Source organism: Cavia porcellus, unplaced genomic scaffold (assembly GCF_034190915.1).
Source record: "Cavia porcellus strain 051 isolate PalLab524CR breed Dunkin Hartley unplaced genomic scaffold, mCavPor4.1 scaffold_8, whole genome shotgun sequence".
Classification (NCBI taxonomy): Eukaryota; Metazoa; Chordata; class Mammalia; order Rodentia; family Caviidae; genus Cavia; species Cavia porcellus.
Window position 1 is genome coordinate 16838830 of NW_026947491.1, and position 24660 is coordinate 16863489.

A 24660-nucleotide genomic window follows, 5' to 3' on the forward strand; every position below is an offset into this window, starting at 1 on the left:
GTGCCACACATTAATATTTCTAATATTTAATTTCTTTCTTATATAAGATCATTGAGAGATATTTAAAAATGTCTGTGTATAAAAAGGTTGAAATGACACTGAGTCAGATACTATCATTTTTAATTAGCACTTCAAGTGTTTTAAAGTTGCAAATTCATTCAAATAAAGAAACATCATAAAAATCAAAATATATCATGTGTTTGCAAGTTTCTTGTGTAAGGTGCAGCTCGTGCTGTTCAGGAGGATAGGCTTGGTAGAGCTTCGGGTTCCCTGAGACTCTCCTGTGCAGGACCCAGATTCACCGTCAGTGATTACTGGATCATTTCAGCCCAACACTTCCAGGGAAGGGCTATATTGTGTACAAGTGGTGGTAGCACATAATACCCTGAGTCTGTGAAGTGCTGATTCTCTATCTCCACAGGGAACTGCAAGAGCACACTTTATCTGCAAATGAGCAGCCTGAGATCCAGCAACTCACACCATATGTTAGCATGCAAGACTCAGAGTGAGGAGACGTCAGTGTGAGCACAGACAGAAAGCTTCCTCCAGGGTACCCAAGACCAGCAGGCAGCATTTAGGTTACGGAGAGGGCACAGAGTCTACCTCAAGAGAAGATTTAGAAAAAGTTGAAAGGTGGTTTCTGTCAGGATCCAGAACTTCTTTATATATAATACTTATCCCCAGGTACTCCAATTTCATGTGCCTGTTCTTACCTCGGAAAGCCCAAGCTAGACATGATTGTTTCTCTAGAATTTATCCTCCTTTATATCTGAGTAGTAGCCCATGATCTACAAATGCTATATTTTCTTTATGCATTCACCTGTCTGTGGTATACTAGCTGCTCCCAGGATGCAGCTATTACAAATGGTGTTGCTATAAACATTGCTGCGTATATAATGCTATAGTGTTATGTTTTTGGCTCTTTGGCAATGGGGAGTATAGCTTCGTCATGTGAAATTCCTAATTTTAGTTGTTTGAAAAGTTCCCTTGATGATTTAAACAAATCTGGAGGAGAGAAGGATTGTAGAAGGGAGGGATTGCAGAACAGCCTGAGGACACACTGAGGATGACACATGTGCTCCCTGCTTCAGGTGTGTGTGGCTGTGCAAGTGTCCATGTATGTTACTACTCAGGTGCACACTTCCACATGAAGCTTTTACAGATAAACAACAGGTGAGAACAGAAGAAGAGTGAGAGTGATAACACCAGTCAGCATGAGAGAGCTGCTAACAGGCACCAACATGATCAAGAGTGAGAGAGATAACAGCAGTCAGCAATGAGAGAGATGCTAACAGGCACCAGCATGATCACCGTTCGATTTCCTTACAGCAAGCAGCGGAATGCAGCAAAGTCACACAAATTCTCACCACAGGGAGTGGGGATGTGAATCTCAGCAGCTATGTCCCTCCCTGTCCAAGAGCCAGATCAGAAAGCTGTTCACAATATAAGAGCTGTTCACAATGCCAGACAGGGGACATAACCATTAGACATGGGATCCAGTGTAGATAATACAACAGTTTATGCAACATTCATTGTTTTACATGTTTACAAAGTAAGAACCATCAGTTAAAAATCCATGATCTGTTTGCAGGGGCAAAAGTGAAAGGAAGTCAAGTGATATACACAGAACAAAGCTCTATAACATAATGGATTACCATTTTTTAATGCTACAACTGTTACCAAATTTCCTCAGGACACTCACAGTTGTGGTATGTGATGCCCTCTGTAAGATATCCAAGCGCAGAGCTGTCTATATAGCAGGAGGCCATGCAAATAGGGCCTCCTCGTGCTCATGGAAACCATCCCAGCACTCACCCTGCAGCTCTGCAGAGCAGCCCATCCCTGGTGCCCAGCTGTCCCCACTCAGTGATCCACAATGAGAGCACAGACAGCTCACCACAGAGTTCATAGTGAGCTACGTTTTCCTTCTAGCTGTTTTAAAATATAATCCATGAAAAAGAGGAGAAAGTGAGTAGAACAAGTGGAATGATGAGTGACCTCAGTTACAGTTTCCTGAGAAGGATGTCCCTGTAATTGTAGGTGTGCAGGCTGAGATGCAGCTTGTGGAGATGGGGGAGGTGTGGTGCAGACCCGCGTGTCCCTGAGACTTTCCGGCATGGGCTCAGGATTCACCTTCAGTGACTACTAGATGAACTAGATCTTCCAGGCTCCAGGGAAGGGGATCCCATGTATCAGTGGTGATAGTAGTTACATATACTACGCAGACTCCATGAAGCGCCGATTCACCATCTCCAGAGACAACGGCAAGATTATGCTGTATCTGCAGATGAGCAGCCTGAGACCTGAGGAGAGTCATGTAGGCCCAGACATAAACCTCCCTGCAGAGGGACTCATGACCAGCAGGGAACGATGGGGATCCATGGAGCTGAGGCCAGGGCTCCAGGAGAAGGTGCAGAGCAGTTAGCTGGGGATTGACAGTTCCCTGTTGGCCTCTGGGCTTTCCTCTGTGTGTTAACATCACATAACCAGAATGGGACCCGAAATACAAAGGCTTCAGATGATTTATGATGTACTCAATATACAAGTTCAGATATATCTATATATCTATTTTTTGTGTCAGTTTCTATAATGATTTCTTAAAAAAAAGCAATAACCTCCATGCGGCTGTACACTGAGAAATTAAGTGCCTTGAATATCAAATTGTTGGAGTGTGGCATAACTAACACCATCTTGTGCCCTGTATTTGACCCAGAAGTGTAAAAGATAAGTCAGGATACAAGTGCCATGAGAAAAGCAGAATGAGCTGCTCCCACAAGAGAAAAATTAACCTGCTCAACAAAGAAGCAGGATACAAATGTCACCAAAAATTAATGTAAGATTCTAGCTTTATTGTTTAGAGCAGGATGTGTTTTTGTGGTTGTCTGTTCTAAAAGCGCTGTATCTTTCCAGTTCAGGACCACTCATTTGGACTCTGAAACAGGGGTCCACTGATGGTTGCTGAGTTCAGCTAATAAACTTCAAAATGTATCAATGTGGCTGCTTGAATTTCTATATTGTTTATGAACCCACTTCAAAATCATTATCTAAAATGAAATTGTTGTTTTTCTCATCAAGAGGAGCGATTGTCTATTGCCAAAGTAAATGTTTGAGATTAAGAAATTAAATCCTTTTTGTCCCTCTGCACAGGGTCTGAGAGCTTGTGGCTCTCTCCTCTCCTTGGCACCTCAAGAGATCTGGTCCTAGGGCTCAATCCCACACCGTGAGGAGCTCTGGGCTCAAGAGGAGAGGAAAGCGGCAGCCAGATTTGACTCAGGGCAGTGTCCAGGACCTCACTGAGCTCTTTCTGTCAATATTATCTGGCTGGAATTTTAGTTAAATAATTTAAAAATTAGAAATTTATAAAATATGCTTTACTGTTCTTCAGTATTTCTGCCCCACTTCTGTTTTTATCTCTCTCCTTTGAAATGCACATTCACAGATTTGAGCTACACATCAGGATTCTAATAGGTAATATTAAGACAAAACAATGCTGTTTCGTTTTGCTTTCTAAACATTTATTTTACTTTCTAAACATAATCTCACATTTATGCCTTTATATTTTTAATTTTACATAAGCTCATTCTGTGTTCTTCAGTCACATATCTTTTGCTAATTTTTATAGGTTAGATACACCTCTCTACTGACTGCCATCATCCTTTTTATCATGGTGTTCTGTGAAGCAACTGTCCACTGAACAGAGGGAAATTAGTTGAAACACCAGTCATTGCACATGTAGGCTTCCTGAAGGCAGAGCTGAGGTGATCTCTTCACACATGGATGTCACACATAACCATCATGTGGCTGTGGCCTCATGGTTACTGTCATCCTTGGAAGCTAAATCACTTCCATCTCCTCACCCAGGTTCGCACCTCACCAGGGCCATCATTGTCACTGCCATACCTTGGTTTTAGTGATGAGATATCCAGTATCCCTTGGTGTCCCAGGTGCACCTGTTGATTCCAGCCCAGGGTGAGATCACCTTCCAGAACATGCCATCTCCTGAGATGGAGCTGGATAGGCACTGTTGCACTTTTTCAATTATACTTTCTTGAAGAACTTTTGCTGAGTTTGTGTTTATCTCTTCTCTGTTTTTGAATCCCAATGTCATTTTTAGATAGTGGCAATAGAACTGTGAGTCAAGGAAGAGTCCAAAGATGTCCAGTGAATTTGCGTCTGGATTTTTGTTTCAACACTGAAATACAGAATAAGGCATTCTTCATATTTTATAGTCTACAAAAATTTGGGAAAAGATTTATTGTCTATGGAGAATCTCCCATACTCTTGTGCTCCATTTTGGTGATACTGGATTTGAGATGCAGGAATGGCAGGGCCAGATACACTTCATTTTTAATTTTTAAAAAAAAATTTTAAAGAGAGTAAGACAAAAGAGGGCATAACAAACCAGATCAGATCAGAACAATATATGCAACAGTATTTTATCACAAGACAACACGTAGTTAACAGTAACTACTAGAATGTCTCTTTCTTTGAAATAGTTGAGCAAAACTTCATATACAATACTATTAAACATAACAAAAATAGTATAAAACCATTCAAAAGAATGAAAGTATTACAGGGTATTCAGAAACAAATAACAGAACAAATAATGGCCACTGTATTATCTCATTTTCCGCAGAAAATTTGTTTATACTATTACACATAATAAAATGCAATAAAATACAATATGATAGAACCAAAGGAAACAGAAAAACAAAAGCATGGTAGGACTTCAGAGTAAGATGATACTAAATCAGCACTGGCTATTCTAATATCTTGTTTTCTTCAAAACACTTTTTCATACTGTCACAGATCATAAAATCAAACAAATCAGGATAAAGCCATTCCAATTAATGAATGCAAACATTATAAGGCTTCAACGTAATGTAATGGGGAATCATGATTACCATAAACTCTTATGTACTCTTACCATTTCTTACACTAGGGGGACTATATAATATTTATACATGTGAGTTTGACTTATTTCGCTTATGAATATGGTCTCAATTTGCATCCATTTATTTATAAATATCTCAATGTGATCATTCTTTATGCTGAGTAGTACTCCATTGTATAAAAATAACACAACTTTTTTATTCATTCCTCAGTTGATGGATACTTAGGTTGTTTCCAAGATCAAGGCCAGATCCACTTGTAGCCAAACTCCAAGGTAAGTGTCAAAGATTCTCCACACATTTCCATGGTGCATTAGAGGAAAATCTTTATTATTTTATATAAAATACAAAGCATGCATTAAGTAAGCTTCAGTGGCAGCCTACAGAGACAAGGTTAAAATTGCAAAATGCCCATGTGTAAACTGTCAAGCTGGAGGATTGATGTGAAAATCAGAAACTTGGGGCTCCTCATCAATCCAGTGAGTTTGTGTATGGGCAACTGTGTTTGAACTTTAAGGCTTCAGAAGTCATGTCAAAGGACAAGGAACAAGCATGCAATATCAATAGTGAAGACTGGATTCCCTCTGAAGAAGAAAGTGCCATTTTCCTTCTTTCCCTTTTGATTCCTCCACACTGCAAGCTGATAGGTTGGCGCCACCTAAATCAGAATGCAACTTCCCCTCTCAGCTTGGGGAAAGCCTGACAATAATCCACAGACACATGCCAAGCTGTGCTCTACTAATCTCATAGAGATTTCCTATTCTACTTTGGCTGACATACTACAATTTAGAATCACATGTGAGGCGGTTAGGAAAGTAGGTGACTGATGGGTCTGTCTGACTCTTCTTGTCCCTAGGAATCCAGTTCTAAGTGCAGGCAAATAAGTTTGGACCTGGCCATGTGAAACTCCCACAGACCTTGGCCCTCAGCAGCACAGCCGCTAGTTACTCCATTGCCTGTGGTAACTGCTGGATATGGATGTGGCAGCACCCAAGAAAAGGATTGGAGTGAATGTTGCGTAGAAGACATAGTGAAAACTCTAAGTACATTCTACCCCTCAAGAGTCGCATCTCTATCTGCAAACATGTCTCAGAACTGGTTCTCTGTGCATCTGAGCTCTATGATGACTGAGGATACAAACACACTACAGTCCAAAGACAGTGCCAGGATATCAGTGTAAGTCCAGACAGGAATTTACCTTCAGGGGTGCACAGGGCAAGTAATTAAGTCCAGAATCAAAGAACTCAGGGAACCAACTTTATTGTGAATGCAGAGACATAACTGGAAGATTTCCTTTCTAGTTGGCTATCATGCATCCCTTTCTGGATCCCTCTGCTCAAAACCCAGATGCACTCAATGGTGCATATTTTGAGAGTTGAGTGGATCATGGCTGTGTGATGCTCATGACTGAGTTAGTGCACTGAAGGGGTTCATAGCTGGCTGTGATGTTGGAGATAAAGCCTCTCGGGTTGAGAAGAGTCCTTCTGGGTGTGGCCTGGGAAGGAATATGTGCTTCCTTCTCCCTGTTCCTGTCCACTTCCCACTGCCTTACTGTAAGAAAGACTCCTCTATTATGTCACTATGGCATGCCATCCTGCCTTGGAGCCAATGACCATGGACTGAAAACTATAAAAATTGTACCCAAAATATGAGTGTTGAGAGTGGGTCCTAAGGAGGGTCTCATTATCATGCTTGGTAACACAGGATTGGCTTTCTCAGCTAAAGCAGCAAAGCCAAAATCATGGGAGGGTGTGTGTGCAAATCTCTCTGGCACTGTAAATAGGGAAACTTCTTCATCTGTCAGCATAATCATACAAGACTCCAGGAGCTCAGTTTCCTCAGCCTAATCGGGATGCTCACAAATGTTTACATTCATGATCTGGATGTCACTGATCCACTAAAGTCATACATTTGGAAATGCACAGCAACAGCTCATCATGAAATGGAAGAGGTGCACACATGACTGTTGGGAGCCGCGGCCGAGCCCAGTCGCCTTACTTGGCGGACGTGAGGCCTGTAAGAAAGAGCAAAGCCTGAGCTAGATTACCCCTCCCATCGAGTGTGCTAAGATGGCGCTTATCTCCTGCTTCCTGCTTGTTAAACAACCCGCTCTGTAAGATAGTCTGCCTAGCAACAACTGATGTTAGCCAATCAGCCCGCATCGCGCGCTTTGAACTGATTGGCCACTGTAACCCTATAAAAGTGAGTGCCTCTCCTGCCATGAGAGAAGAAGCACGGAAGGAGCCGCGGAGAGCGGACTGGTAGAGGCTTCGGGACAGACTGTAGAGAAGAAGCACGGAAGGAGCCACGGAGAGTGGACCGGTAGAGGCTTCGGGACAGACTGTAGAGAAGAAGCACGGAAGGAGCCATGGAGAGCGGACCGGTAGAGGCTTTGGGACAGACTGTAGAGAAGAAGCACGGAAGGAGCCGCAGAGAGCGGACCGGTAGAGGCTTCGGGACAGACTGTAAAGAAGAAGCACGGAAGGAGCCGCGGGGAGCGGACCGGTAGAGGCTTCGGGACAGACTGTAAAGAAGAAGCACGGAAGGAGCCACGGAGAGCGGACCGGTAGAGGCTTCGGGACAGACTGTAGAGAAGAAGCACGGAAGGAGCCACGGAGAGCGGACCGGTAGAGGCTTTGGGACAGACTGTAGAGAAGAAGCACGGAAGGAGCCGCAGAGAGCGGACCGGTAGAGGCTTCGGGACAGACTGTAAAGAAGAAGCACGGAAGGAGCCGCGGGGAGCGGACCGGTTGAGGCTTCGGCCGGGTAGGATCCCGGGGCAGACTGTACGGAGAGAAAATAAAGAAAGACTTAGCCACTGCCAGACCTTGTCGTGTGTCTTTCCTGCCGGCCGGGAGCGACACCGACACATGACCACCAAGGGAAGCACCACTGTGCACAAGCAGGGCAAGTGAAAATGCTGAGAAATTGTACACAGGCTCCTATGCATACTATACATCCTTTAAATTGACAGCACATATCTATGGACTCATGGAATGTGCTATATGATCAGATGCAGCGGATGAGAAGACGAGGGCCTGTTTTACAGATGACTCTGAACATTTTGGTACACCACACACAGAGAGAGCTGCAGAATCACATCCTCCTTCCAGGATATCCTTGATGGATAGAGGTGAAGGGAAATATTCACAATCGGCAGAACATTGGGCAGTTCACGATGTGCACTTGGTAGTACATTTTGTTGGGAAAACAACAAGGCCATATTTGTGACTCTATGCTGATTCCTAGACTGTAGTCAGTGGTTTCCATAGTGAATTCAAGAGCAGTCTGAAATGGATAGTGAAACCCTGTCTCACAAACCATATCAAACTTCCACTCTTCTTCTTCCTCCTCTTCATTATCATCACCATCATCACCATCATCATCATGATGTGAATGGGATTACCTCTTCTGTGGACAGTAGTTAAATTTTTCAGCCCCCCCCTCTCATTGCCCGATTGTCTCATGAACAAAATGTCTGTGGTGTCAGGGATGGAGTTCATGAGTGTTAGATCTATTTTGAAAACATTGCTTTGAAAAACATTTTCATTTGTCCCACGGTCAGCTAAAATTCAGCTAAATTTTCTAGATAATGAATATTTCCGAAGCATTTCTATTGCTTTCGTGAGCTATTACTGTTTTTTTGCTTGTTTTGCTTTGTTTTCTGTTTGCCATATCTGGGTGGCTTGGATCCCCACAGGCAGCAGTGCTCAGGACTTTGGAAGTGTGGGCCAGCTGATGTTTTTTGCATTGCTCTTCCTATTTTGTGTGCAAAGCAAGTAAAAATTCTTAAAAGTTCTATACTGTGAAGCTGTTTCTTAGAAAATTTAAGCTTTAACTTTTTGTAGATGTTAAGTTCAACTTCTTGTTGGAGTCAAAGACAGTGTTGTCTGTCCTGATGATAATCATGTTAGTTACAATTATAGTTGGCTGTCTCACATCTATTGGCTTTGGTTGAATTCTCTGTAAAGATGAAAAGTCTGCTCTGCATGACCTGAAGTTACAGAATGCAGTGCATCTGACCATGAGGAATGTCCAGCGCTGCCCATGGGTCTTTCTCCCTACCATCAGGGTCTCCTCAGAATGACTTCCAACAAAACTCTGCAGCCTTCAGTAAGATTCTCATTGCCTGGTTCAGCTGGCTTTGTCCCATCAGGGCACATGTGTCTTTGCAACACAGTTTGTGAGTCCCTTCTAGGAGGCCAAAGTTCTCTGGAGCCTCTTTTCCCCAATTGCTCTGAGATGCAGCAGCTGAAGAAAGGTTTCTTTTCCTCTCCTCATCCCAATCTTCTTGGGAACCCCAGAAGAGATTTACATACATGGCTAAGCATGCACCATACCATTCCAAATATTATAGAATTCCTACTTTTAAAGGTGGCAATGTCTCAGATATATCAGAAGATGGAAAAATACAGAAACTTTGGCAAAATAAATGGGCTCAGAGTAATTATTGGTCTTGTAAAATATGATTAAAAGAATAAAATTAAGTTTCCTGCCTTGGCTGGCTCTGAGGGCCTTGGGCCTGACTGTGTCCTCAATCCTGGAAACTGGGAAGCTGGAGATGAGTGTCCCTGCACCATTCTGAGCCCTGGGATTTTAAGATATCACTCACACCAGCCAAGGAACTTCACAGCTTCCTGCCACACTCCACTGGCTCTGCAGCTTTTGGACCTGTCTGCACCACCTGCAGTGATTCTCTCTCATTCCAGGGCACTGGATGGCTGGAGTCCCAGGAACAGACGGCATAGTAGATGATTTTCCACAGGCCCAGTGAAGCCTTGGAACAACACTTGAAACCCAGGAATATAGGAAAATGACAAAATGAAAGACCAAAATACAATCTCAAACCTCCAGCCTATCCCAAGAAAGGTTAGGAGCTATGTACATAGAAGAAAATATATGCCATACACCTGAATTACATGAAATAATAGTAACTGAAATACAAAAGCAACTCTGGGAAGCTTTAAAGGAATTGAATCTAGATGTAATCTCTCAGGTAAAAGAAGAAATGATAAAATACATGAAAGAGATGCTGAACACTTCTAAAGAAGACACAGTTAAAAATTAGAGGGGCAACACAAAAAGAAAGAATCCCTGGATGAACAACTTAAGAAAAAAAAAAAAACAGAATACATGAACCAGATTAAAAGAGATATACAGGAAATTGAAAATTACATTGAATGTTGTCAAAACCACCTCAACAAAAGTGAAGATAGAATTTCACAACATAGATACAAGATTGCAGCTAGTAAACAGGAAAGAAAAGATCTCTTAAAAGTAACAAGGAATCCGGAAATAACAATTCAAAAGCTGCAAGATAATGAAAAGAAAAACATCATAAGATGGCTAGGGATAAATGAAAAAGAAGGGGACAACACAAAGGATGTCAAGAGGCTATTTACAGAAGTAATAGCTGAACATGAGAATGGATGACATTATGACCAGTGAATCGTATAGAACTACAAATAGTCAAAACCAAAATAAAACTACACCCAGAAATATAATAATCACCATGACAGAAATCCAAAATAAGAACAGAATATTAAAAGCTGTCAGAGGGAAAAGACAGGTAACTTATAAAGCAAAATCTATCAGAATCACAGCAGACTTTTCAACACAAACAATGAAGTCAAGAAAAGCATGGAGTAAAGTATTTCAGATCCTAAAGGAAAACGACTACCAACCTAGACTGAAGTTGGAAAAACTCTCCTTCAAAACGGAAGAAGAAATAATATATTTCCATGACAAAGAACAGCTGAAGAACTCCATGACTACCAAGTCAACCCTGCAAAAAGTACTGAAAAACAGTTTAAATCCTCCTAGGAAAAAACCACTAAGCAAGGCAGACCAACACATTGGAAAGATAAAATGTCAACAATAAACCAATATAACAGTTATAACCATTAATGTAAATGGTCTCAATACACCAATTAAGAGAAAAAGACAGGCAGAATGAATCAAGAAACAAAATCCAACCATATGCTGTGTAAAAGAAACCCATCTAACTCAAAAGGATACTCACAGACTGAAAGTCAAAGGATGGAAAACAACACTTCATGCAACAGGAACCCCAAAAAAGTGGGGGTAGCTATCCTGTTTGCAGAAAATGTTAAATTCCAACAAAGAATGATCAGAAGAGATAGAGAAGGCCATTACATACTGATTAGGGAAACTTCAAGAGGAAGAGATAACAGTCTTAAATATATGCGCATCAAATTCCAGGGAACTCAGTTATACAATGTAAGTATTAATAGAAAGGAAATATCAAATTACCAATAATACAATTATAACAGGAGACCTTATCACACAATTGACACCAAGGCAGAGATCAACCAGAGAGAAAATCAGCAGAGAAATAACAGAACTTAATCGCACCTGCGAATAAATGGACTTGATAGATATATACAGAGTGTTCCATCCAACAACATCAGAATATACATTCATCTCAGCAGTACATTGCACTTCTCTAAAACAGACCACATATTAGCCCACAGAACATATGTAAATAAATGCAAATAATTGAAATTATCCCATGCAAGTTATCAAATCATAGCACCATGAAATTAGAAATTAATGTAAAAGAAACTGCAAAAATCCTACAAACACATGGAAATTGAATAAAATACTCTTGAGCAATCAATGGGTCACAGAGGAAATTAAAGAAGAAATTAAACAATATCTACAAGGAAACAAAAATACAAATACACCCTACCGGCATCTGTGGGATGCAATGAAAGAAGTACTCAGAGAAAAATTTCTTGCACTGAGTTCCGACATCAGGAAAACATAACAAATACAAATAAACAACCTGATGCTACACTCAAACATCTAGAAGAAGAAGAGCAAGACAAGCCCAAAGCCAAAACAAGGGAGGAAATTACAAAAATCAGAGCAGAAATCAATGCAAAAGAGACTAAGAAAACAATCCAAAGAATCAATGAATCAAAGAGTTGGATCTTTGAAATAATAAATAAAATTGATAAGCCCCTAACCAACCTAATAAAAACAGGAAAGAAAAAGCTCAAATTCATGGAATCAAGAATAAAAAAGCTGAAATCACTACAGACCCTGTAGAAATACAGAAGTTTATCAACACCTATTTCAAAAATCTTTACTCTCACAAGTTTGATACCACAGAAGAAATGAATAGATTCCTAGAAACATATGAAGTACCAAAGCTGGGTCAAAAAGATGTAAAACTGCAGAATAACCCAATGTCTATCAATGAAATTGAAAATGTAATTAAGTCTTTATGTGCAAAGAAGAGAGCAGTCCCAGATGGATTCACTGCAGAATTTTATAAGAAATACAAAAAGACTTAATGCTAAAATTCCTCAAACTCTTCAATGAAATCAAAAGGGAAGCACTACTTCCTAAGCCATTCCTGGAAGCAAATACAACTCTAACCTGAGAAAGACCCAACTAAAAAAGAGAATTACAGACCAATCTCCCTAATGAACACAGATGCAAAAATTATCATTAAAATATGGATAATAGGATGCAGGAAATCATCAAGAAGATTATATATACACCATGACCAAGTGGGATTCATCCCAGGCATGCAGGGATAGTACAACATACATAAGTCAATAAATGTAATCCATCTTATCAATAAAGCCAAAAGTAAGAATCAAATGATCATTTCTACAGATGCAGAAAATGCCTTTGATAAGATCCAACATTCATTCATGATAAGAACTTTACAGAAAATTGAAATAGATTGTCTTTACCTCAATATAATAAAGGCCATCTATGACAAACCAACAGTCAGTATCATACTAAATGGTCTAAAATTGAAGTCCTTTACTTTAAAATCAGGCACAAGACAAGGATGTCCCTTATGATGCTTCTATTTAATATAGTACTCAAAATACTAGCCAGAGCAATTAGACAAGAGAGAGAAATAAAAGGGGTAAAGATAGGAAAAGAAGAAGTTAAATTATCATTGTTTGCAGATGATATGTTATTCTACATAGAAGAGCCCTAAACTCCATTGAAAGACTCTTAGATATAATAAATAAATTCAGTAATATAGCTGGATACAAAATCGATACTCAGAAATCAATATTATTCCTATACACTAACAACAAAGTCACAGAGAGATAAATAAGAGAAGCCATACCCTTAACACTAGCAACCAGAAAAATGAAATATTTAGGAATTATTGTCACAAAAGAAGTGAAAGACCTATACAGGAAAAATTATAATACACTGAAAAAAGAAAATGAAGATGATCTCAGAAAATGGAAAGACATCCCTTGCTCATAGATACGAAGAATAAACATTGGTAAAATGGCCATTCTCCCAAAACTCTTATACAGACTCAATGCAATGCCAATAAAAATACCATCAACATACCTCACAGATTTAGAGAAATCACTCCTAAAATTCATCTGGAACCAGAAGAGACCTAGAATAGTGAAGGGTATTCTAAACTGCAAAGGCAAGGCACGAGGCATCACAATCTCTTACTTGAAATTATACTACAAAGCTACTGTAATAAAATCAACATGGTACTGGAATAAAAATAGATCTGAAGGTCAATGGAATAAATTAGAAGATACAACCACAACTACCAACACACTTTATCTTTGATAAAGGCACCCAACATGTTAAATGGAAAAATGACAGTTTCTTTTAATAAATGGTGCTGGAAAAACTGGCTCTCCTTATGTCAAAAATTAAAACTAGTTGCATGCCTATCACCACATACTAAACTAAAATCTAAATGGGTCAATTATCTGAATACTAAAACAGAAACACTGAATATGTTGGAATACGAAGTAGATAAACATTTTGAAGACCTAGTGGTAGGTAGAGAATTCATTAACAGGACTCAAACCGCACGGGAAATACTTCCCAGAATCAATAACTGGCATCCCCACTTATTAAAAAGTTTCTGCATGTCAAAAGAAATCTCCAGCATAGTGAAAAGTAAACCCACAAACTGGGAAATATCTTAGTGAACTGTCCCTCAGACAAAGGACTTCTGTCTAAACATATTAAGAATTAAAAAAATCAGATCCTGAAACTCACAGACTCAATCCAAAAGTGGGCATCTGAGATGAATACACAGTTCTCAGATGAAGAAATACAAATTACAAATAAATACATGAAAAAATGTTCATCATCGTTAGTCATTAGAGAAATGCAAATTAAAACAACACTGAGATTCCATCTCCCTCCTGAAAGAATCGCCAGGGTCAAGAAAACTGCCAACGACAAATACTGGAGAGACAGTGGGGACAAAGGAACTCTCTTGCACTGTTGGTGGGAGTGTAGAGTGGTGCAACCACTATGGAGGTCAGTCAGGAGATTCCTCAAAACTCTTTGATTGGAGGTCCCATTTGACCCAGCTATTCCACTTCTGGACATATTCCCAGAAGAACTGAAAGCATAATACCATGATGATATATGTGCATCCATGTTATAGCAGCAGAACTTGTAACAGCTAGATTTTGGAAACAACCTATGTGTCCATCAATTGAGGATTGGGTAAAAAGATGTATTTTTATGCAATGGAGTATTACTCAGCTATAAAGAATTATCTCATTGAGATATTTAGTAATAAAAGGGCACAACTTGAGACCATACTCATAAACGAAATAAATCAAACTTACAAGTATAAATACCATATAGTCTCCCTAGTGTAAGAAATAATAAGGGTACATCAGAGTTTAGAGTCATCATACTTCCCCATTACATTGTTTGAAGCCTTATAATGATCACAGCTGTAATGTGTTTTTCCGGGTTTTTTGATTTTATTATCTGTGATGGTATGAGCAGCTAATTTGAGGGAAACAAGTTATTGTAATAGCCAGTACTGATACAATATCATGTTACTCTGAAGTCCTACCATGCTCTTGCTCTTTTGTTTCCATCAGCTCTATCGTGCTGTACCTCATTGGATTATATTATGTGTGAAAGTATAAAAAATTTCCTATGGAAAATGACATAATATAGTAGCTATTGTTTGTTTTCTGTTATTTGGTTCTGAAAACCCTGTAATATTCTCATCCTCTTGAATGTTTTCATACTATTTTGTTATGTTTGATACTATTTTATATAAAGTTATACTCAACTATTTCAAAGAAAGAAACATCGTGGTAGTTACTGTTAGTTATGGGTTGTCTTCTGGTGAGATACTGTTTTGCTTACATTGTTCTCTTCTAATCTGCCCTGTTATGACCTGTTTTGTCTTAAATCTCTTAAAAAAAAAAAAGATTGCATTTTTATCTTTTTTTTGTCATTTTCCTGTATTTCCATAGTTCAAGTGTGGTTCCAAGGCTTCCCCTAGGCCTATTGCAAATCATCTCCTCTGCCTTGGCCTGCTGGGACTGAATGGAGGTTGCTGAGTGTGGTGGTCCAGTCAGGCCCACAGGACCTCCTGTTCCACCTGAAGTGTTCCAGGAATCTGGGTAGGCACCTAACCATTGTAGATGATGGTCCAAAGCTCTGCCCAGGCCAGGAACAATGTGTTGCAACTCACTTTATGTGCTCTCAACTCCCCTGAATGAAGAGGGTCACTGGGTGTAATCTAGTCTGCCTGCAAAACCTCCCAAGCCTAGTTTAGTGTGGTGGAACCTGAGCGGGTCCTTGACCACTGGGAGCAATGATCTTAAACTGTCCTGGGGCCCGGGATGGTGTGCAGGAACTCATCCCTCCCGCCCCAGTAGCTCAGTTCCCCGGATTGAAAGAAGAAATCTCTGGGCATGGCTCAGGCAGTTCTGAAACATGCAGAGGCCAGTCTAGTGTGGCTGGAAGGTGGGCAGGTCCTCGACCGCTCGGAGCGATCATCTTAAACTCTCCTGGGGCTTGGGATGGTGAGCAGGAACTCACCCTTGCCAGAAGCCTAGTTCCCTCCTCCAAAAGCACAGTTCCCCAGATTGAAAGAAGCTTAAGTTTCCTTTTAGTGTCACATCATCATTATTTAAAAATAACATTCTTACTTTTCTCCTCATAAGGAGCAATTGTCTATTACAGAAATAAATGTTTCAGGTTAGAAAATTAAATTATTCCCATCCCTCTGCACATGGTCTGAGACCGTCCTGCTCTCTCTTCTCCTTGGCCCCCTCAAGAGACCTGCTTCTCAAGCTCAGCCCAACACCATGAGGAGGTCTGTGTTCAGAAAGAGGAAGAGGGGCAGCCAGACGTGACTTAGAGCAGCGTCCAGGGCCTTCACCGAGCTCTTTTGGTTCATGTTATGTGGCTGGAATTAATTTATGTAGTTTTAAATTAGGAGTTTTTAAAGTAAAATTCACTGTTCCTTTTATTTTGTTTCTATCTCTCTCTCTCTCCCTCCCCTGCTCTGTCTCTCTAACACAAATGTGCAGATTTCAGACAACCAACCAGACAACATCTCCTGAAATCCACACCATAGTGGAACCTAAGGTGCTGGGCAACAAAGATACCAGCTTGCCTCCCTGGTAAGCAGTCATGAGCCTAGTGGCACATGGGCTGAGAATCAAACATCTTTCCCCTCTCCATTATCAAATGGGAGCCAGGTATCTGCACATCTCTTGGGAGGATGACCATATGCAATATAGCAAATATGGGGAATTTCCTTCTACCATCTCTCTGAAGGCAAGTATTGTTATCACTGTTTTGCTTTGTTCTGGTTAATTGTATTGCTCTATTCAATACTCTGTTTTGATAGATTTTATTATGTTTCATATTAGGGTTGACGTTGCTATACCTGATTGAAAGGACAACTATTGTGGAGATAACAACATATACTGTGGTAGCTACTACTGTCCTCTGGGTATCATGCTGTGAAATTCAATACCAACTTAACAGCATTGTCTTGCTTGGCTTTGTTCTGCTGTAGTTTACTACCTTCAATAACACTCCTGTACCTTATTACCTTCAATAATACTGCTTTATTTTACTACCTTCAATAATACTGCTGTATTTCAATACTTTCAATAATACTGCCGTATTTTACTATGTTAAATAATAATAAAATTATATATATATATTCATATATATGTATATATGAATATATACACACACACACTTCCATATTTCAAGTTACCATTAAAACTTAGAATATTCTTTTATATCTAATTTTAAAAAATTGTACAGGTTTCACCCTATATATCAGTAAAATAAGGCTTAATGTTTAAGGTAAAAGGTTCCTGTTTAATAATAGTCATTTTTTTCCTAACCTGGTTCTCCTATTTCTGTGTTTATACTTTTTGAATCTTATATCTGTTCATTTTAAATTCATTAGTCACATATCATTTAATAAATTTTTATAAAAGGGTCAAATATATGTACATTTTAATTAATATTATTCATTTTATCATTGCACTCTGTGAAGCAAGTGTTTACTGAAGAGAACAAGATTATTTGAAACACACATCTGCACACATGCACACTTCGTGAAAGCACAGCTGAAGTTATGTCTTCACCCATAGATGTCACACATTTTCCTCAGTTGTGTCCATGGAAATCATGGTCAATATCATCCAAGGGAAAAAAAAAATATCTCTACCTCTTCACCCAGCTCTGCACCTCACCTGGGCCATCATCAGCACTGCTGTGTCTGGTTTCAGGGATGAGAATTCCTGCTTCTCATGGTGTTCCAGGTGCACCTGTTGTTTTCAGCCCCAGGTAAGTTCATCTTCCAGAACACGCCATCTCCTGAAATGTAGCTGGGTCCACACTACTCAAGGAAATTTCATTTTCCTGGAGATCTTTGAAATGTCTAAAATTTGTCTTTAGTTTTGTAGGAGATATTCAAGTGATTCCTCTTGAATGCAGAACAATTGCTACAACACTGATTTTATTGAGGATTACTTCCATATGCTGATATGTGCAGATCTGACTATGGAATTTCCTTCTGTCTTCAATTGGATCTACCCATTGCAAATTAGACCAGCCGAGGTTCTGGGATGTAGCTCTAGAGCCATCAGACAGTTTCTTGTTTCCTTGCATAGTGCTCACTGTAAAAGATAGGAGCACAGTGGATTGCAGAGCCAGTCAGCTCCAGGAATGCCAACTGGGATGAGCCTGAAAATAAAGAGGCTCTGAATCTCAGGACACAAAATTTGCAGATGACAAATGGGAGAAAGAACCTCCAAAAACAATTCTACTTAATTGGATTATGCAGACTGATTCTTCTGTGTCATTCTTCGTGCAGTTTGCAAAGATGCTTTTATTCATAACTGGCTAGTCAGCTCAAGTTACATAGGTCTCATCATACTCACTGTTACACATCCTCAAGCCACCTCCTCCTTCACAAGCTAATAAATTCTAGGACAGTTCTGGGATCAAGGCTTTTGTCCATACATCCTCACAAGGATTGTACTTAGAACTCCTTGGACTTCTTTAACTTTGAATGTGTCTTTCTGTCTTTACACTCTCTGTGAGTTGCATTGGAGGTGATAGATTGAAATTAACTTGCTAGGATTCCAGTAATTCCTCAGTGGGATTAAAAATATAACTCTTTGGATTGTGAGGAAGACTGGAAAAAGGACTGCAATATTTGGATAACAATATTCAATATTTGGGGTTACAGTATTTGGAGCTCAGTGTAGTCAGAATACACAGCCGTTACGTCAGAACTATAAATCATCAGCCAGGAGACAACTTGCTGAATATTGTATGATGAATTTGCTTAGAACTAGTTTATAAACTTAACTTTTAGGTATAATGATCATATTTTGCTTACATATGCTTTGATTAAACTTGGTTTATGCCTATGGGATTCCAAACCATAAGACATCATTCAGATAAACACAAGAACAATTATACTAGAATTTTTTCAGATTCCTTATACTGGAACCCACCAGACTCAGTCTACAGAAAAGTTTCTATGATCCATATCAAGCCCTTAACTAGCTATACCCAATGGGCCATAAATGACTCTGAAGCTGGTCTCTCTCTCTCCTACATAAAAAAGATAAAATCAATAAAACAATCCATCCTCCAAACTCAGAAGCCATGAGATAGGAGGTACTTAGCACAGAAGGTACTTAGGCAGTTGTAAAAATTCAATGCTTACATTCCTCATCTTTCTGCTAATGTCTAAGTAGCTGTTCAAGGTATAAGATGACAAATCAGTGATATATAAGATGTAAAATTCCCTGGACTTTGTCCTTGTAGAAAGTCATTACTAGTTCTTTTGATGAAAATCCTTGTTCAACGTACTCATAATTACCCCAAGAATTTTATTATTTAGACAATGCATACATAATTCTTTCTTTTTTGTCTTCTCCAGACTTAAAGCTGTATACCTAATCAAGATAAAAATATTTGGTATATATAGTGGTCATTAGATAAAACTCTGCAGAGTATCTCTGACAGCTGATCAACTATGAACCCCTTCAGCCTGTAGAAGCCAGATCCATCATTGCCCATTACTCCCTCATGGCAGTTTGTGTTATGTCTTCAGAGGAGGGCTTGTTATAGGTAGCTCAGTTAGATAGAAATACTATAGACAGTCAGACAGGTCTAGGCCCTCAAAGGATCCAGTGTAGAAGTCCAGATACGTTACCTTGTACCTAAGGTAGAGACAGACGCCTCCCACTGTGGGCTAGGTATCAAAAAAATGATCAAACACATACACCCACATCATGAGGACTGATACTGCACATAGGCCTCTGCCACTCTCTAATTCCAGGAGACAACATCCCAATGCCCTATAAGAAGAGTCAATGCTCTATGTTCCTGCCTGCTTACTATAAATTGTTTCCCCTTTTGTCCCTAACTTAATCAATTTTACCTGATAGTTAATCTTATTGGTTGATCACAGTTCTGTCCCACTTCATGCCCACCCTGTGTGTTCCCATGTTTTCCCCTCCTTGGCCCTGCCTCACTTTGTTGTTTTGCTATATAGAAGTCCCTAGAAAAGACAAAGTCTCTGGCCATCCACTCAGAACCACTTTGTCTCTCAGAAAGGAGCTTTCTTTCTCTCTATAAACATATTCTGCTATGAATGTACATTGTTCCTAAAATTCATTCATCAATTTTAGAGAACTTGAACGCATACTGGATATCTAGTAGGGTGGGCATTTTTTTTTCTCCTCATATCAAGATGATGTGGGTAAAATAATTAAAAGAACATGGATTCTCATGTCTCAATGAATTGAGAGGGCCCTGGGCTCAAGTTCAAGGAACTGTTCCAGCCCAGCTGTGACACAGAAACACACAGAATATCTGACTTGTGTGGTCACAGGGTCAAGTTCCCCGAGGATTAATCTGTCTCAAAAGTAGACAAACAGCACTCGTAGCAGTGGAGATGATATTGGCCCCTTTTGTCTCCCTGCTGAAGCGATCATATACAAAGTGACTCCTTCATCCAACATTTGCTCATCTTCATACTGAAGGTCAGAACATATAGTTTTGATGCTCAGTGTCTCCCTGTGAGGTGGGATGGAGCTGTGCTCAGCACTCTATCTTGACTCACTCAGGAATCCTCACCCCACTTTCCTGACTTAGAGATGAATTAATAAGGCTGTCACCTCACACAGGAATTCTTTAAGGAGATTTAATTAAAGGCATTGGGGGAATCAATCTCTCTGTGCTGACCTCAGGTAACCCCTGAAGCTTTTGCTGTGGAATTCAGTAGCAAGGTATTGTGAGGGTTCTTGCTGCATCTTAATGGAAAGCCTTTAAATCCACCAGTAGTAAACAAGAGCTGGATCCCTCTGGTTGGATGATAGCCCTCTAAAGACCAGCGTGGTCCTCATCACAGCTAAAGCCTTTCACCTGAAGGCTCTGTGCTCTGCTCTGAGATTTATATGCAGCACTATTTTCCACCATGAAGGGAGTGGACAGTTTGAGGTGTCTTCAAAGCAAGTCACTTTGCTACAGCACAAATGTGTCAGTAAAAAATAATTAGCATTTCACAGAGGCTAGAAATTAAACTACACCCATGTAAACATTAATGTGTGGGAAGAAGATTCTCAGAAACACATGAATATACATATATTGAATGCATTTCACAAACACAAAAGAAATACCATCAGATGAGTTCATGAAAGTCTACAAAACTTGATAAACTTTAGAAATTTTTTTCACACTTCAATGAGAAACCAACAATGTGTTATCCATTTCAAAATCTTGGTTTCCACCAGTTATTAAATGAGCAAATACAGAACGGAGAAGGCAAATTGATTTGAGCAATAACCCTGAAATGGATGTGAATAGATGCACATAGAATGTGACCTGATGCAGTGTGTTATGCACAAGTGCTCTGTGCATCTCACAGTCCTGTTATCTTTGGTACCTGTGTGATGGTTTTCATATTCCTAGAGTTTTCTTTCATCTGCAGACACAACCAGCTCCCTGACCAGCTCTTCACCTCCTTGTCCTGTCCAGGAGTAGGAGGTTTGGGCCTTGAGCAATGGACTCCAGGAACATCGCTGAGTTCTTAGAAAGCTCAGTCAGCATCCTCTACCCAGAGGCAAATACAAAAATTTTTCCATCATCTGTCTCCTTCTGACCTTCATGTGCAAGACTGCATTGCAGATACAAATGTTTTTTCAAGCTACCAGATAAGTTCATATTGCACATTGCTTTAAAGTGTTTCGTTTCTCAATATTTAAGATGTTATCAGAGATTTGTAAAGTTAGTCTAGAAGAACATAGTATAATTCTGGTTCCTCCTCTTTCTGGTGATGTCTCCCTTATGTGAGTCTAGGAAAATTCAGACAGAAGAATGTGAAGATTCTGCTTCTGATCTCAGGGTTTGACCTGTTCTCTCACTTTTCCATTTCAGCTACTGCTGCAAGAGATCGTACCAGAGCCCATGACTCCCTCTCAGTCCCTGTCTCTGAGCCTCACATTCTCTATTTGGCACAGCTCTGGGACATTGCTCCTAGAGCTGGTTCCTTCAGCTGCCAGGCAGGAAACTGAGTGGATGTAGCAGGACGGTAACACTGGAGGGACAATTGGTCAATAATCCCTGACAAGTCATCATTTCTAAAACCAAGAAAAAGTTCTCTGAGTAACTGTCCGCAATGTCCGTGGAAAAATTCAACCGTATTGCAATGTGCAATACATTTTCTGAGGGTATCTAAGTGTGAGCCCAGGTACAAATCTATGTACAAGCAGGTGCCGACCAGCAGAGGGCGATCAGGATCAGCAGCAGGTGCACAGGACCAAGAAAAGGGATCTGGTGCACTGGAACTGTGGGGAAAGCTCTGCACCAGCACAGTGTCCTCGGGATCTTCAGGGAATCAGGAGGGACTCCATAGTTGGTGCAGAGATGGAAAGTCCAGACTAAGGGCTTCACAACGTTTAGTGTCTGTGTTTCCCCTATCTGTTTTAGGCTTACACACACTGCGAAGAGCATACAGTGCGCCCTCTCCAGTTCACTGGTTTGGTCTCCAGAGTGCAGAGAATGAAAGGCATTTTTGGTGTTGACAGAATATATTTACCCATGTGTATATTTACCACTTTATGTGAGCTTCTATGGGAGGGCTGCAAAAACCTGCATATTCTAGAAAAAGTACTGTGAATCTGAGGAACATAGATGCTTGGGAATACACAGGTCTCATGATCATCATGCAAAAGTAGCCTGCTATTTTTGTCACTATGAGAGGGAACTGTCACATACAGCAATAAACATTTCAGTTTACAAATGTGTAGAATGCAAGTGTTTACAGGAAGGGAGTTTTATGGAAAAATGACTGGGGAATTCATGAGTAGATACATTAGGTATCTTGAGAATGGGCATGGTTTTGTGAATAGTTAACTATTTGTATAATTTTATCAAAAAGTGTATCATTTATTCATCATTAAAATAAAGACGGAATGTTTATTTTTGGCATAATATATATAGTGTATTTTTAATGATATATTACCTCTCCAGAGGTAAGAAAAGCTGTCAGATCCTTGAACATATATTTGAAAAAGATGCTGGTTGTCGACTCATTTATGAATATATTAGAATGCACAATAATAATGTCATAATCCCTCATTAGAAGCAGACACGTGACACTCATTGTACAGCTGGAACAGTCTGTGCTGGAAGTCCTCAACAAGCCATTGTGTTCTGTGAGAAGGCTGTAGCACCTCACAGAGAGCATGATTTTATAGCCTATGATGTCTCATGCCACAGAACATTATGCTTCTCATTCTATGTACACATCTGTGCTCCTGCGAAGTTACCCAATCCATTAATAACATATTGGTAAGAATAAAAAAGCAGATGAGGTTACACATAGGAAGGAACCATGAGTTCTGTACACTAGGGATATTACAAAAAAAATCTCAAAACACTCTCATGTGCTTTGAACTCTTCCCTCTCTGAGACTTCAAGAATAGAACTGGCCGTATTATACAAGATGGCATGCAAATAGGGCCTCGCTGTGCTGATGAAAAGCAGCCCAGTCTTACAGCTCTGTCGAGGAGCCCAGCCCTGGATGCTCAGCTTTTGCCACTTGGTGATTGGCATTGAGCACAGAAGGTTCACCATGGAACTGGTGCTGAGCTGGGTGTTGCTTCTTGCTACTTTAAAAGGTAATTCATGAGAAATAATAAATACCAAATGAGTAAGTGAGTGGCATTAGTGGGATAATCAATGGGCATTTGTGACAGCTTCTTGAGCAGAATGTCTCTGTGTTTGCAGGTGTCCTGTGTCAGGAGCAACTGGTAGAGTCCGGGGGAGGCTTGGTGCAGCCTGGAGGGTCCCTGAGACTCTCCTGCATGGCCTCGGGATTCACTTTCAGTAGCTATCACATGAGCTGGATCCGCCAGGCTCCAGGGCAGGGGCTGGAGTGGATCACATGGATTAGAAATGATGGTGGTAGCACAAACTACGCAGACTCCGTGAAGGGCCGATTCACCATCTCCAGGGACAACGGCAAGAACACGCTGTATCTGCAGATGAACAGCCTGAGACCCGAGGACACGGCCGTGTATTACTGTGTAACACACAGTGAGGGAACATGAATGTGAGCCCAGACAAAAACCTCCGTGCAGGGGTTCTTAGGACCAGCAGGGGGCGCGCGGGACACGTGGAACACAGAGTGTGTCCCAAGGGTACAAGTATTAAAGCATTTTGTTTCAGGCAGGCTTCATGACATTTAAAAAAGTAAGTATACAAGTAGTGGAAAGAGCAGAGAAACAAAGAATTAAAATCTAAACTATGTAAAATGCCACATAAAAACCCAAATAATTCATTGTCCACTTAGAAATACCCCAAAAGCAGTTAACATAATAAAATACCGTAATACAATTAGGAAATCCGTTATTCAGATTGTGAATTTTGCATTTCCTATCCTTTGCATAGTGAAGAAAAAATTTTTTAAGTGTTTCATATCATACATAAACAATTTAGAAAAATACAGTGTAAACTTGTAAGAATGGTTATAATACATGACTGTATTTATATGTATTTCTGTATATATGTATATATATATATATATATATATATATATATATATATATATATATATGTATATGTATATGTCATAGGCCATAGGTTGGGTATGGTATGCACATAGCCAGAATCTACTAAGGTAATAAGATAAAAACAAGAACTATCTGTCAGCTGTATGAAAACTAAAAGTGACATTCCCATCAACTCACAGTGAAAAATCACATCATGTTGTATGAAAAAAAAACTTAATCTACACACTTGAGTGAGAAATTAATTCAATAAAATTGGTGATACCAAGAATCAAGGCCTTTACAGATTTAAAGAGTCGTGAATTTTTAGTTGATTCTATGATTTTTAAGTTTCAAAGTTTGTTTTGGTGCAACATCACTGATAAAGTTCACATACTGATTATTTCATATATTTTCCTTTTTCCATT

The 24660-nt window shown here is 39.9% G+C and overlaps 1 gene segment (V, D, J or C); it reads left to right on the plus strand.

Annotated features, from left to right (window-relative positions):
* The first annotated feature begins 23233 nt into the window (after positions 1–23233).
* LOC106026512 (immunoglobulin heavy variable 3-23-like) lies at positions 23234–23794 on the plus strand. The segment is given in 2 exon segments: positions 23234–23362; positions 23472–23794. Coding segments are annotated over 2 exon segments (420 nt in total).
* Positions 23795–24660: the final 866 nt, after the last annotated feature.